The 16,043-nt window shown below is 41.0% G+C and overlaps 1 protein-coding gene across 2 annotated transcripts in view; it reads left to right on the top strand.

The window, feature by feature from the left end:
* Positions 1-16,043, top strand: part of treh (trehalase (brush-border membrane glycoprotein)) — a 53,934-nt gene that overhangs the window by 12,004 nt on the left and 25,887 nt on the right. For both annotated transcript variants that reach the window (XM_053623309.1, XM_053623308.1), the window contains exons 11-12: positions 983-1,200; positions 7,277-7,388. In XM_053623309.1, the coding sequence (XP_053479284.1) occupies positions 983-1,200; positions 7,277-7,388 (330 nt within the window). The remainder of the gene's footprint in view (positions 1-982; positions 1,201-7,276; positions 7,389-16,043) is intronic.

A 16,043-nucleotide genomic window follows, 5' to 3' on the forward strand; every position in this document is an offset into this window, starting at 1 on the left:
GACTGAGGATCTCTCCTGGACTCTCAACACCACCTGCTTAGTCAAGAAGGCCCAGCAGTGGGCTCTGAAGAGAACCAAACCTCCCCCTCCCATCCTCACCACCTTCTACAGAGGGATGAAAGAGAGCGTCCTGACCAGCTGTCTCACTGTGTAGTATGGGAACTGCACAGCCTCTGACCACAAGACCCTACAGCGAATTGTGAGGACAGCTGAAAAGATAATTGGAGTCTCTCTACCCTCCATCAACACCCCATTCAACAACCGCTGCATCAGCAAAGCCACTCATGAACTATTCACCCTCTTACCATCTGGCAGAAGGTACAAGAGCATCCGTGCCACCACCAGCAGACTCCACAATGGTTTCTTTGTGAGATTACTCAACACCCTGTTACCTCACAAAGCTCACCTGGGCTAGTCAAACAACTAAGCCAATAAGACTCATATCACTGCACACGCACTAACGCAGCAAGACTCAGTATCACTGCACACTGCACTTCAAATAGTTGCATCAGTCACTTTATATTATGGAACTAATTTTTGCTGCCAGTATTGCTGCTATACTTGTGCTGCTACATGACACAATAGCTTACAGTTTACAGTCCATGTTCCATGTATTTATTGTCCTGTGTATTTACTGTACTGTGTATTTATTGTTTTTGTTCTGTGTATTTATTGTTTTGCACTCATATCACACTGTTCTGTATTGCACTTTATGTAGTCTTGCGTATTGTTGGACATTTCATTCAGTGTATACAAGCTATATAGAGGAATAACAATAAAAACCCACTTGGCTTGACTTGACTTGACTCTAGTACACATTTTGTACAAGCATATTCATGACTAAGTGCTGAGGTCTAGTTCTCTAATTACAAATTTACTGTATACATTTTCACTATGCTACCATTTGATCTTGGTTTGTTTGTAACGTACCAATGTTGGTATATTGGGTGAGTTATTGTATGCCTTTGTCCTCTACCCACAGGTGATGAAGAAAGGGCACTTAAATATGACAATGCAGTCTCTTTCAGGCTGAAGGCTATAGAGAGTGTTTTATGGGATGCAAAGAAAGGAGCATGGTTTGATTATAACTTGTTGAGTAGGACCAAGAATTCAGCCTTCTATACGACTAACCTAAGTCCTCTCTGGGCAAGGTGTTATTCTCAACCTGAGATGGGACAGCAGGCACTACAGTATCTCAGAGTGAGTAGTGTTTTTTTAAGACTCTTTTTTTCTATAGTAGTAATTGTGTGTTACAGAGCATGCAAGTATGCTAATTTTTCAGTTGCAAACCTGTAGTATATTTTGAGTTGTATGATTCATTTAATATTCAGCTGGATTGTGTAAAATGCCATTTCAGATGATTTACATATGCATACAGCGGTGCTTGAAAGTTTGTGAGCCCTTTAGAATTTTCTATATATGTGCATAAATTTGACTGAAAACAATCAGATTTTCACACCAGTCCTAAACAAGTCACAAAAGTAGACAAAGAAAACCCAATTAAACTTGATCATTTATTCATTGAGGAAAATTATCCAAAATTACATGTCTGTGAGTGGCAAAACTATGTGAACCTCTTGGATTAGCAGTTAATTTGAAGGTAAAATTACAGTCAGGTGTTTTCAGTGAATGGGATGACAATCAGGTGTGTGTGTGTGTGTGTGTGTGTGTGTGTGTGTGTGTGTGTGTGAACACCCCATTTTATTTAAAGAACAGGGATCTATCAAAGTCTGATCTTCAAAACACATATTTGTGGAAGTGTATCATGGCATGCCCAAAGGAGATTTCTGAGGACCTCAGAAACAGAGTTGTTGATGCTCATTGGGATGGAAAGCTTACAAAACCATCTCTAAAGAGTTTGGCCACTCTCACATTGGCTAATGTTAATGAGTCCACCATCAAGAGAACACTAAACGATGGGGTGCATGGCAGGTTTGAAAGTCACTGCTCTCCAAAAAGAACATTGCTGCCCATCTGCAGTTTGGTAAAGATCATGGGGACAAGCCAGAAGACTACTTTAAAAATGTCTGTGTGAATCATAGTGAATCATAGTGATGGTAATATCATGGTTTGGGCCTGTTTTGCTGCATCTGGGACAGGATGGCTTACCATCATTGAACATCAGGGAACAATGAATTCTGAATTATACCAGCAAATTCTAAAGGAAAATGTGAGGACAACTGTCCGTGAACTGAATCTCAAGAAAAAGCATACAGCAAGACAATGACCCTAAGCACACTATTCTTCTTTAACCCTTCTTTGGTAGAATGACTTAAGTTAATGTTTTGGAATGGCCAAGTCAAGTCCTGACCTTAACTCAATGCAAATGCTGTGGAAAGACCTAAAGCAAGCAGTTCATGTGAGGAAACCCACCACCATGCCAGAGCTGAAGCTGTTCTGTAATTAGGAATGGGCTACAATTCCAAGTGTCACAAATACAAGTGTCCAGGACTGATCAACATTTACCGGAAACTTTTAGTTGCAGTTATTGCTGCACAAGGGGGGTCACACCAGATACTGAAAGCACATACTTTTCACATACTTTTGCCACTCCCAGATATTTAATTTTGGATCATTTTCCTCAATAAGTAAACAAGAAAGTATATTTTTTTGTCTCATTTATTTAATTGGGTTCCCTTTATCTACTTTTAGAACTCGTGTGAAAATCTGACTGTTTTACCGCATATACAGTGAGGGAAAGAAGTATTTGATCCCCTGCTGATTTTGTACGTTTGCCCACTGACAAAGAAATGATCAGTCTATAATTTCAATGGTAGGTTTATTTGAACAGTGAGAGACAGAATAACAACAAGGAAATCCAGAAAAATGCATGTAAAAAATGTTATAAATTGATTTGCATTTTAATGAGGGAAATAAGTATTTGACCCCCTCTCAATCAGAAAGATTTCTGGCTCCCAGGTGTCTTTTATACAGGTAACGAGCTGAGATTAGGAGCACACTCTTAAAGGGAGTGCTCCTAATCTCAGCTTGTTACCTGTATAAAAGACACCTGTCCACAGAAGCAATCAATCAATCAGATTCCAAACTCTCCACCATGGCCAAGACCAAAGAGCTCTCCAAGGATGTCAGGGACAAGATTGTAGACCTACACAAGTCTGGAATGGGCTACAAGACCATTGCCAAGCAGCTTGGTGAGAAGGTGACAACAGTTGGTGCGATTATTCGCAAATGGAAGAAACACAAAAGAACTGTCAATCTCCCTCGGCCTGGGGCTCCATGCAAGATCTCACCTCGTGGAGTTGCAATGATCATGAGAACAGTGAGGAATCAGCCCAGAACTACACGGGAGGATCTTGTCAATGATCTCAAGGCAGCTGGGACCATAGTCACCAAGAAAACAATTGGTAACACACTACGCCATGAAGGTCTGAAATCCTGCAGTGCCTGCAAGGTCCCCCTGCTCAAGATAGCACATATACATGTCCGTCTGAAGTTTGCCAATGAACATCTGAATGATTCAGAGGACAACTGGGTGAAAGTGTTGTGGTCAGATGAGACCAAAATGGAGCTCTTTGGCATCAACTCAACTCGCCGTGTTTGGAAGAGGAGGAATGCTGCCTATGACCCCAAGAACACCATCCCCACCGTCAAACATGGAGGTGGAAACATTATGATTTGGGGGTGTTTTTCTGCTAAGGGGACAGGACAACTTCACCGCATCAAAGGGACGATGGACGGGGCCATGTACCGTCAAATCTTGGGTGAGAACCTCCTTCCCTCAGCCAGGGCATTGAAAATGGGTCATGGATGGGTATTCCAGCATGACAATGACCCAAAACACATAGCCAAGGCAACAAAGGAGTGGCTCAAGAAGAAGCACATTAAGGTCCTGGAGTGGCCTAGCCAGTCTCCAGACCTTAATCCCATAGAAAATCTGTGGAGGGAGCTGAAGGTTCGAGTTGCCAAACGTCAGCCTCAAAACCTTAATGACTTGGAGATCTGCAAAGAGGAGTGGGACAAAATCCCTCCTGAGATGTGTGCAAACCTGGTGGCCAACTAAAAGAAACGTCTGACCTCTGTGATTTCCAACAAGGGTTTTGCCACCAAGTACTAAGTCATGTTTTGCAGAGGGGTCAAATACATATTTCCCTTATTAAAATGCAAATCAATTTATAACATTTTTTACATGCATTTTTCTGGATTTTTTTGTTGTTATTCTGTCTCTCACTGTTCAAATAAATCTACCATTAAAATTATAGACTGATCATTTCTTTGTCAGTGGGCAAACGTACAAAATCAGCAGGGGATCAAATACTTTTTTCCCTCACTGTATATGCAACAATTATAAAGGGTTCACAAACTTTCAAGCATCACTGTATGTGTTTATAAAGGTGTTCAATTTCAGTTGTGAATGTGTAAGCTAGTTAGTATACACTAGTGCACAGCCCAACCCTGGACTTGGAGTACCTCCTGTCCTGCACATTTTAGTGCTTTCCCTTCTCCCAGTTTAACTTCAGAAGGGTTGTTAATAAGCTGATTAGTTGAATCAAGTGTGTTGGGAGCAGAGAAAACACTAAAATGTGCAGTGTTAGGAAACTGTGCACTGGTGTCACTCACCAGCTCATGGCACATTTTATGCAGCATTATTTCCCTCTCCTTTCCCCTCTGTCGCTCACTTTTTTTTTTTTTGTCTATGAACAATGGTTATACAGTTGCCTCCAAAAGTATTGGAATGGCAAGGCAAATCTTTTGTTTTTGCTATACACCAAAGACATTTGGGTTTGAGATCAAAATATGAATAAGATAAGATAAACTTTATTGATCCCACACTGGGGAAATTCCCTCATTACAGCAGCTCAATTACACACACACACACAAAACAGATAGGAAAGAATAGACATTAAATAGGAATAGAATTGAAGAGAAAAAAAAAGAAAAAAAAAGATCAGAAATTCAACTTTCATTTCCTGATATTTACATCTAGATATGTTAAACAACTTAGAGCAAGGCATCTCTGGTGACAGAGCACCTAATTTTTAGGAGAGCAAAAATATTGGAAGAGACAATATTAAAGTAATTTAATGTAAATAACACTTCATATTTGCTTGCATATCCCTTGCTTGCAATAACTGCATCAAACCATGGACCCACTGAAATCAACAAACTGCTGCATTGTTCTTTTATTTATACTTTTACAGGTTCTTTTTATTGTTCTTTCAGTTGTTATTTGTTTTTTGTTTTGGGGTTTTCTCCATTCAGTCTCCTCTTCAGGAAGTGAAATCATGCTCAGCCGGGTTACGGTGATTCACTTGGGCAGTCTAAACTCCACTTTTCCCCCCGATGAAGTCCTTTGTTGTATTGGCAGTGTGTTTTGGGTCATTGTCTTGCCATATGTGGCATTCCTCCCAATTAGATTGGATGCATTTCTCTTAAATTGGCAGAGAGAAAGTTTCTGTATTCTTCTGAATTCATTCTGCTACCATGATGAGTTTACGTCATCAATAATGATTAGTGAGCCCATTCCAGAAGCAGCCAAGCAAGCCCAAACCATTATACCACCTCCACCATGCTTGACCTTTTATGTTTTGGATTATGTGCAGATCCTTTCTTTCTCCATCATTTTAGTAGAGGTTAATCTTGGTAACAGAAATTTTGTGGTTCATCTCTGTATGCGAATTCCAATCTGGTCTTCTGATTCTTACTGCTTATGAGAGGTATGGCCTCTATGTTTCTGCTGCTGGTAGTGAGGAGTCTGGTGTGGCTTAGGGGGAGCTGATACACAGTCTAACTGTGAGGGCCTGAATGCTTTGATACCATTTGCCAGATGGCAGGAGGATGAGTTTGTGTGACAGGTGCGTGGGGTCATCCACAATGCTAGTGGCTTTGCGGATGCAATGTGTGGTGTATTATCTGAGAACCAGATGATCTTTTTACCTGTCCTCACTATCCCTTGCAGAGACTAGTGATCTGAGATGGTGAAATTTCTAAACCAGGCAGAGATGCTTCTGCTCAGGATGCTCTCGATAGACCCTCTGTAGAATCTGGTGAGGATGGGGGAATGGGAGATGGGCTTTTCTTAGCCTTTGCAGAAAGTGGAGACACTACTGGGCTTTCTTGACTATAGAGCTGGCATTGAGGGACTAGGTGAGGTTCTCTGCCAGGTGAACATCAAGAAATTTGGTGCTCTTGACAATCTCCATGGAGAAGCCATCGATGTTCAGTGGAGAGTGTTTGCTTTGTGCTCTCCTGAAGTCAACAAATAGACATCTCTTATGTTTTGTCTACATTTAGAGACAGGTTATTGGCTCTGCACCAGTCCATTAGAACTAATTAAATAAGTGGAATCATGTGTGGCTCCTGCCTCATTGGAATGAAAGCCTGCAGGCATATCGGCCATTTGTGGATAAGATTGAAGACCCTTGGTTTAAACAGTCAGTCTAACAGGGCACGCCTGTGCACACCTGGACTGATACCTGTCAGTCACATGTTCCAATATTTTTGATCACTTAAGAAAGGAGTAGCTTTAAACAAAAAGTGCCATGTTCTAAGTTGTTTACATATCTAGATGTAAATATCAGAAAATGAAAGTGGAAATATCATCTCATTCATCTTGACCCATCGTCTCATATTTATCTTTTGTTCTCAAACCTAAATGTCTTCAGTGTATTAGAGAATTGTCATTCCAATATTTTTAGAGAGGACTGTATTTTAGTTGTGTTTTGTCTGCATTGTTGGCATGTTCTTTTCTCTTTAAATAGCCAGGAATGTGTCTGCTATAGTCAGCTGGTGAAGATTTGATTATGCACTTTGTCAGAGTGATTTTGTTAGTGTTCTAGAGCAGTGGTTTTCAAAGTGGGGGCCGCCAGGGGGCCTCAACAATTTGGTGTGAAAAATAAATAAATGTATGTTTTCTCTTTCTCACTCTCAGACACACACACACACACACACACACACACACACACACACACACAATCAATTCCTAACCTAATGTAAAGATGTAAGATATAATTATTAATAAAAAAGGGGGATATATTCAGAAGTCTGTATTTTTAATGTGTTTTAAAGACATCTTGCAAAAGGGGACCTCGGTCAAATTTTAATGCTATTTGGGGGGCCTTGCCCAGGAAAAGTTTGGGAACCACTGTTCTAGAGTTCTGTCGGTCACACTGTTAGTTAGGCTGGCATACTGTCTCCTTTTATGTCCAAATATATTTGAAATGCTATTTTGTAATGTACATTTTATAATCATAGAAAAAATGTAGGTCATGTAATTTCTATTAAAAATGTCTATCTGTATCTGTCTTTCTCTATATAGGGGAGTGGTGCTCTGGACTACCCCAATGGTGTTCCTACCTCTCTTAGTCAGAGTGGCCAACAATGGGACATGCCTAATGCCTGGCCTCCACTCCAGCACATGCTTATAGAGGGTAGGAAAATATAAAAGATCAGATCTGCCTAAATAAACAAAGACAAAATAAAATTCATAATGAATTATTAATCAGAAATATTAAAAAACTGTAAGGAATATACATTTAAGGAATATAAACAATAGGCAGAGTATTAATTTTTTTGTTTTATTTTTTCTTGCCAGAAAGCTTCAGACTAGATCAGGCCTGATTCTGAACATTTGAGCACCCTAAGAAACTCAGTGTTAGAAGTGTTAGAAGGTCAGATAGCAAAGTCTCTGATATATATATATATATATATATATATATATATATATATGTATATATATATATATATATATATATATATATATATATATATATATATATCAGACAATAGTTTTAATTTTAATTGAAGCAAGTGGAGAAATTGACTAAATCCAATTAATTAGCTTTAATTTCTTAGCTAATTTTGATCAGTGCTAATTCTTCAGTGTTTTGGGTCTGTTTCTCCTCTATTGCTTTTTTAATTTTGTGTTTTTCAGCCCCTGAAAGATATCAGTGGTTCATGATAGCCACTTCTCAGTAATCTTGTGACATCAGTTACATTATTGACCTAATTTTGTTACTTAAATGGCAGTTTCTATTCTTTTCAAACTACAAGGGGAGCCCCCTGCAACTGGCTGATACATAAACCTTTTTGCCAAAAGTGTGCTTTTTTGCATATCTATTGTAAAAATAATGGGGCCAATGGGACCTCCCAACCAACCAATTATTCAGTTTATAGCATGAAACGATGGTTACGTATGTAACCGTGGTTCTATGAACTTCGGATGACCGCCAGAGGTGGTGCTTTCATCACCTGGATGTCGATCACGTGTATGTGCAGGTTGAGTGTTTATATCAACAAAGTCACCTGTGACCTGGGTGACGCGTGCCTTTTGCCCTGGTACTAAAGGCACGTTCACCCCGGAAACGAACTCTTGGCAATCTTCGCGCGAATCTTCCAAGTGACTGCCAAGCTCTGGCGGTCATTCGAAATTCATAGAACCACGGTTACATAGGTAACCATTGCTCTATTACATTTCTACTGACCGCGTATTTCATTTCTACTGAGAGGTGGTGCTTTCAGCACCTGGATGACTAATACCAACAAGGTCACAAGGAAGTTCTACTTGCCCCTTAACAACTGCTGTGAAGCTGGGGAAAAAATGGCTGTAGCCACTGGGTTGTGCGAGATCCCATTTCCCCTATAAAATCTTATGCAAATGTGCAGGTTGATGCCCATGACACAGCTGCACAAATATCTGAAAGAAGCACCCCTCATAGGGCTGCCCATGAAGTAGACACACTCCTGGTTGAGTGACTTCGAACCTGAGGAGGGATCTGGAGACCCCTGCCCTTATAGGCATAAACAATAGCCTCTACAATCCATTTTGACAGTCCCTGCTTGGACAAAGCGTGACATCACCTATGCCCCATATGGCAGACAAACAGTGAATCTGACTGCTGGAATTCAGCAGTCGTTTGGATATAACACTTTAGTGCTCGCACTGGGCACCACAGACTCGCACTCGACCCCTGTTCATCTTCCTGATTTGGGGGCCCAAACGCTGACAGACTGAGGGGCTGGTTCGTATAAGACGAAGAAAAGGTCTCTGGGAGAAATGACGGGTTCGGCCATAAAGTTACCCCTGTGTTCCCAGAACTCCAGTTTAGGCACTCTCGGCTTACTGATAAGGTGTTCAACTCACCTACTCGTCTAGCCGATGCCATGGCTAAATGGAAAGCTGCTTTCATAGACAGCCACCTCAATTCTGACCTCTCTAGAGGTTCAAATGGAGGCTGACAGTGCCTCTAATACGAGAGGCAAGTCCCAAGAGGATACAGGGTTTTGTCGAGGAGGTCTCAGACATTGAGCACCTTTAAGGAAGCGTGTCACAAGGGTGTGAGACCCAATCATCACACCATCGACTCTATTATGCATGGCTGAGATGGCAGCTATGTATACCTTGATGGTTGAGGCTGCAAGTCCTCCATCAAGACGTCCATTAAAACATTCTCTTCTCCTCCATGGGCGTAGGCACCTTCAGCAACTGGCAGTGACTCTGACCAGCTTGTGCCTGTGTTGAGTGGGATGCAAGCTGAGCTCGTTCAGCCAGATCTGGAGAGGCCGTAATGACAGAAGGCCCAAAGGGACCACCAATGAGGCTGCTATGAGAATACCTAGCAGTCTTAGAAATACTTTGTGGACCAGAGCCCTGCCTCTTCTGAAGTGACTGATGAGCTGGAGAATGTTGTTGGCTCGCCATTGACAGGGGGTAGCCATCATCAACTGTGAGTCCAACTGGATGCCAATAAACAGTCTTTGCTGACTGGGCATCAGGGAGCTCTTTCCATAATTCACTGTAAGCCCTAGCATGGTAACCTGGGACACCAGCAGTGCTGATTCTCTGAGGGCATCTACTCTTGACTGAGAACAGATCAACCAGTCATCCAGGTACGGGAAAATTCGAATCCCCCTGGCCTGTAATGGAGACAGTGCTGCTGCTACACACCTGGTGAAGACACTTGGCACCAATGAAATCTCGAACAGGAGCACACAAAACTGGTAAGCCCTTCCCTCGAAGGTGAAACGGAGGAATTGCCTGTGCTGGGGCACAATTGAAGGGTGAAAAAATCGTTATGTCTGATGCCTTGCAGCACATCCACTGTATGTAGCATGTGGAACTTGAAAACCTTGAGGTGTGTTCAGAGGTCTTAAATCCAGTATGGGGCCAAATCCGCCGTCTTTCTTTGCGATAAAGTGGAATAGAATCCACTGTTCTGTAAAGCGCTGTCTAATTGCTCAATGGCACCCTTCCTCAGGACAGCCCAGACCTCCTGGCATAGGGCCAGGGCCTTGTTTGGGTACTTGACGACTAAGGCCAGTTTGACTCCATGGAACCTCGGCGGTCGACATCTGAATTGAATGTTGTATCCCTGTGACAGGGTTGGTGCAACCCAGGGGTCTGACGTAAGCGCTTCCCAACATCTGAGCTACTGGTTGGTGAAGCACCTGACCGCTGGAGTGGTACAGACATTGTCTACCCCATCGCCCCCTATAAATTCTGTAGGGGCAACGGTCCGAAGTCTGGCATCGCTGTGCCAAGCGAGGGGGCTGGGTGGGGGTTGGCTGACGAAACCTTTCTGGGCGTTGTGCTCTCGGCTCGGTAATCAGGTATGTACTGAGTATGTATTTGTATGTATTTGTTGGGCAAATACATTTGCATACGACTTTTACATCATTGCACCTTTGGCCCCACCCACTGGTGCTCAGTCGCTGAGGAGTGAGTAGTGGTTCTGAGGAGCATGTACACACTCAGAATGGATGTGTTAACATCCTGCACACTTTTTGTGTTATTACTATTTCAACACATGTTGTGCTAATTTATTGTCCAAAACAATTGCTGACTGCAGTGCCAACATCATCCAAATCTAAACTCATCTCAAAGTGAATGTTAGTTGCTTTGACCTTTTGACTGTGACAGAAGAGTAGGAGTCCTGAAGTGAGGAAATGAAATAACCACAAGTCTTAAGGGTAAAGGACACAAAAACTGATCATTTCAGTCAGAGACTGGGTGGTAAAAGGTCATAAGAGAGAGATAGTTTGTATATATTGTAACCGTAGTTTTGACAGGTATAGGTCAAAGGTCAAAAAGATACACATTCTAACTCTCTATATCTAGATCAAAGGTCATGATCATAAAAATATGAATAGTTATGTTAAATCTGGATCACATCCATTCGTGACCATATATGGTGCTGCCATGTGTGTTTTTCCGCCCCACACGTTGCGCACACCTGGTAAATCTTTTCACATAGAATATGAAACTCTCTGTGGTAGGACATAAAAATATATATAGTTTTGTTAAATCTGGTTCACATCCAAATCGTGACCATACCTGGTACGACCATTTGTTCCCCCACCCCACCCCACCCCACCCCACCCCACACAGACACAAGTTGCATACTCATGTTTTTCCTCTTCACATAGAATATGAAGCTCTCTGTGGTAGGTCATAAGAATATATATAGTTTTGTTAAATCTGGTTCACATCCAAATCGTGACCATACCTGGTACGACCATTTGTCCCCCCCCCCCACCCCACCCCACACAGACACAAGTTGCATACTCATGTTTTTCCTCTTCACATAGAATATGAAGCTCTCTGTGGTAGGTCATCGACCATGTGTCCCCCCCCCCCACCCCACCCCACCCCACCCCACACAGACACAAGTTGCATACTCATGTTTTTCCTCTTCACATAGAATATGAAGCTCTCTGTGGTAGGTCATAAGAATATATATAGTTTTGTTAAATCTGGTTCACATCCAAATCGTGACCATACCTGGTACGACCATTTGTTCCCCCCACCCCACCCCACCCCACTGCACCCCACCCCACACAGACACAAATTGCATACTCATGATTTTCCTCTTCACATAGAATATGAAGCTCTCTGTGGTAGGTCATAAGAATATATATAGTTCTGTTAAATCTGGTTCAGATCCAAATCGTGACCATACCTGGTACGGCCATGTGTATCCCACATCCAAACAAAAATATCACACACACACACCCACACACACACACACACACACACACAAACACACACGTGCATGTACAGACAAACGCATGCATACAAACCTGCTTATAAAAGTCGAGCATCCCTCTAGGCTTTATAATACTCTGTACTTAGAACAACGTGTGCGATCTTACAACATGGCTGATGTTTGTCCTAACGCGCCGAAAAAAGCTCACCCTTTTTTGGGAAGAATAGAAAAAATGTTAGAACATGAAAAGATTCAATATTGGGTAATGTCAAACGGATGTACAGCCGGGTTTTTTTTCGATGCAGAAAAAGGAACCGTTTTGCTTTTCAAGTTCTCGGTCCCGGGACACACGATCTTTTCCTTTCACGTAGAATATGAAGCACTCCGAGTCAGGCCTAGGTCAAAAGGTCAACAACGTAAAAACCCCGTTCTGATGCATTCCCGAGCACAAACACACCCCACACACACACTCGAATGCATACGAACCTGTTTATAAAGTCGAGCACTTCGAAAGTTTTAACATCGGCAAAGTTCAACAGAATTTCCAGACCCCATGGATTTCTCGGCAGGTAAAAATTTGTATTTTAATCAATTAATAGTTAAATATAAATTGAAATACAATGTTTATGTAATTATCCAGTAGGCAATGATATTGATATAAACTTAGAACTAATCATTCTGAGTACAAAAATCATCATACTTATCTGGTCATTATGTAATCTGGTACGATACTTTATCTAAATTGTAAATATTCATTACATTTATATTACAGTGCAAGACCGAGTTAAGCTCATCTGTTTCTAGTGTATAGGTAATTAAAATTTGTCTCTTAGATCTATGTAGTGATCTAAAATGAGAATGTTAAGTTATTAAAAGTATGTTTTACTGTTTTATAGACAGCTTGGTGATTATTTCTGATGATGAGATTCCCGAAACAACCACTCAGGACCTTTTGAATCTGAGTTCCACACGTAAGTCACAACATAAAATTGTGAATGTTTCATGCTGTAAAAAGTCTTTCATACGTGAATATAACATTGTTTGTATCATATTCAGAATTTGAGGGACACGTGTCTAACAGTGATTACGACGGAGATATTTCAGGTGAGTTGTAGTATATTTACCTTCTATTTACACAACAAAAAATAAATAAATAAATAAAATAAATAAAAGCTCTTTCACATGTTCTGTGACTTATAGATACGAGTGCTGCAATAGAAGACCCAGAGGAAATCATCTCGGAAACCGACATTCAACAAGACATCGAACTACAACAGATCTGCGCAGTGTGGCGTGAATTCTTCGAAGCAAAGACTGATTTATTGGAAAACTTTGGACAGATTGATTATACACTTGAATCTGGTTGAGGTACAGATTTTATCCCTTTACTGTACAGCACGCTTGAAAATGTGAATAGATGTCTCTCAGTGAGCATAAAGTTGATTAGAAAATTGTATGATAGATATGGCGCAGAAACGACTGAAATGCAGTTCGGATATGGAGATTAAAAAAAAGAGAACCGAAAATTCTCCATTATCGCATGATTTCTTTTATGACGGAAACCAGAGTTTTTCAAATGATTCGCACACACCCCTGAACCCATATTTAACTGAAGCGATCAACAGGCTGAACGAAAGTTTAATACCGTCACACCAAGTCGTTAGTGAGAGACCTAATCAGAGTCCAAATCACGTCGTATCAAACACAACGGTAACGCCGAATGATATATTTTCTGAATTAAATCAATGTCTGTTAGAGTTACATAATAACCTAAATGAACACGGTCATTCAGTACAAATAAACCCTGATCTAATCGATGCATTCAATCAGTTGAATGAAAATTTAAGATCGTCAGAACAGAACAATACTCAAAATGAAAACCCCAGACGAATTTCCAGTCAAAATGTATCAAGTACGCCGGTCACGTCGCACGACATATTTTTCGAATTAAATCAATGTCTGTTAGAGTTACAAAATAACCTAATCGAACAAAGAGAATCTTTGCAGATAAATCCATGTTTAATAGACGTGGTGAATCAAATCAATGAAAATATGTCATTACCTCCCGTTCAGAATATCGTCTCGACTCCAGAAAACGCTCAGGAACCTAGTCCGTTATCTTCTCATGATATGATACACGAACTTAATCAAAGTCTTATGAGGATAAATGACGGTCTTGTTAACTTAATCGAAAACCCTGACAATATTGCACAAAATTCGGAAAACGATAATGAACGCAACCGCCCGATGGAAAACATACACTCACCTAATACCCAAGATTCTCAAATGGAAAACACACATTTGCCCGATACCCAAGATTCTCAAATGGAAAACTCGCCCGATATCCAAGTAGAGCAAGAGGGTGATGGATTAGATCCTAATATTAGAATAATTAATCGGGAAAGATTCAACAACACTGAGATTAGGAGAAGAGTGAATTTTTCTTCTATCGCGAACGTTGACAGCTTTGCAGATTTTTATAATTATGTTTTAGAGATTTTAAACAGCGCAATTGAAATCGCTAACAATTTAATTTCTGCCAAGGATGTAGTCACCGTTGAAATTAGAGGTGATACGATCAATGTTTCATCACGCGTTCAATTAGACAATGGTGTCATCGATTTAGGTTCTTTTCTGACCATGCTCGAAAATGCAATTCAGAGTAAACGTGAAATTTTTACCGATAATACCCTTGAAATAGTCGTCCAAATCGTTCGACCACCTCGGGGTGGTGGAATTAGAAGGAAAATAGGCCATATATTCAAAACAGAAACCCTGCAGAAGAAAATGCAGCATCTATACATTTTTCACAACAGAGACAACATGTGCTTCGCCTTGTGTGTTAGCCAACTTTTGAATCGTGAAAAAAATGATTTTGAAACCGAACAAATCGCTAGAAAATTACAACACGATGTGGGATTATCCGTAAACACCGCAGTCAGCTTCGCTGACGTACCGAGATTTGAGAGACATTTGAATTGCAAAATCGTAATCGTACACTGTTCTGCTAGCAAAGCCGGATACTCTTTCTTTCAAACTAGCAAGACTCCCCACGAAAAAACCATTTACTTGTTTTTACATGACAACCACTATTACGGGGTTAAAAGTATCAACGGACTTTTAGGAACGAGTCATGTTTGTCATTTCTGCCATTCGGGGTTCGACGTTTTATGGAAGCATAAATGCGCTTATAGCTGCAACGTTTGTCACGACCCCGATTGTTACAAACACCCTAAGAATGTTACTAAATGTCCAGAGTGTCAGAGACTGTGTAGCTCCCAATACTGTTTCGAGAGGCATAAAGCAAAGATTCAATCGCACAAAGGCGAATATTCTATGTGTGAAACGGGATTCTACTGCGGTAAATGTAAACGTGTGATAAGGGATAATCCTTCTAATCGTGAGAATCACGTATGTGCCCATTCGAAATGCATACTCTGTGGCCAAAAACTCGATGAGGATATCGAGCATAGATGTTTTATACAGAGGGCCAGGAAAGAAAGCGAAAATACGGATTATGTGTTTTACGATTTCGAAACTAGGCAGGAAACAGGAACACATGTAGCTAATTTCATATGCTGTATTGATTTTAAGGGAGAGGAGTGGGTGGCTGAAGGGGATGATTGCGTCAGTGCCTTCTTTAAAAAGTTTCGGTGTAATGCATACCACGGATACAAGTTTATAGCCCATAACGCTAGAGGGTTCGATTCATACCTTTTGTTAAACCATTTAGTGAAAGAAGGAATCACACCCGAAATCATAGCACAAGGCGGTAAAATTTTGTGTTTCATCGATACCGCGTTTCGTCAGTCCTACATTGATAGTCTATCGTTCTTACCCATGAAATTGAGTAGCATCCCAAAAGCCATGGGTTTTTCGGAAAGCAAGAAAGGCTATTTTCCCCATTTCTGGAACACCGTAGAACATCAGGATTACGTAGGGCCGTATCCTGACCCTAAGTTTTACGGTGTAGATGGCATGATGCCTAAGGATAGAGAAGAATTCTTTAAGTGGTACAGAACGGTTTCTGACAAAGTGTTTGATTTCAAGAAAGAGATGGCGGAATACTGTGTGAACGATGTAGAAATTTTGAGAAAGGGT

The sequence above is a fragment of the Ictalurus furcatus genome, chromosome 4 (assembly GCF_023375685.1).
Source record: "Ictalurus furcatus strain D&B chromosome 4, Billie_1.0, whole genome shotgun sequence".
NCBI classification, from domain to species: Eukaryota; Metazoa; Chordata; class Actinopteri; order Siluriformes; family Ictaluridae; genus Ictalurus; species Ictalurus furcatus.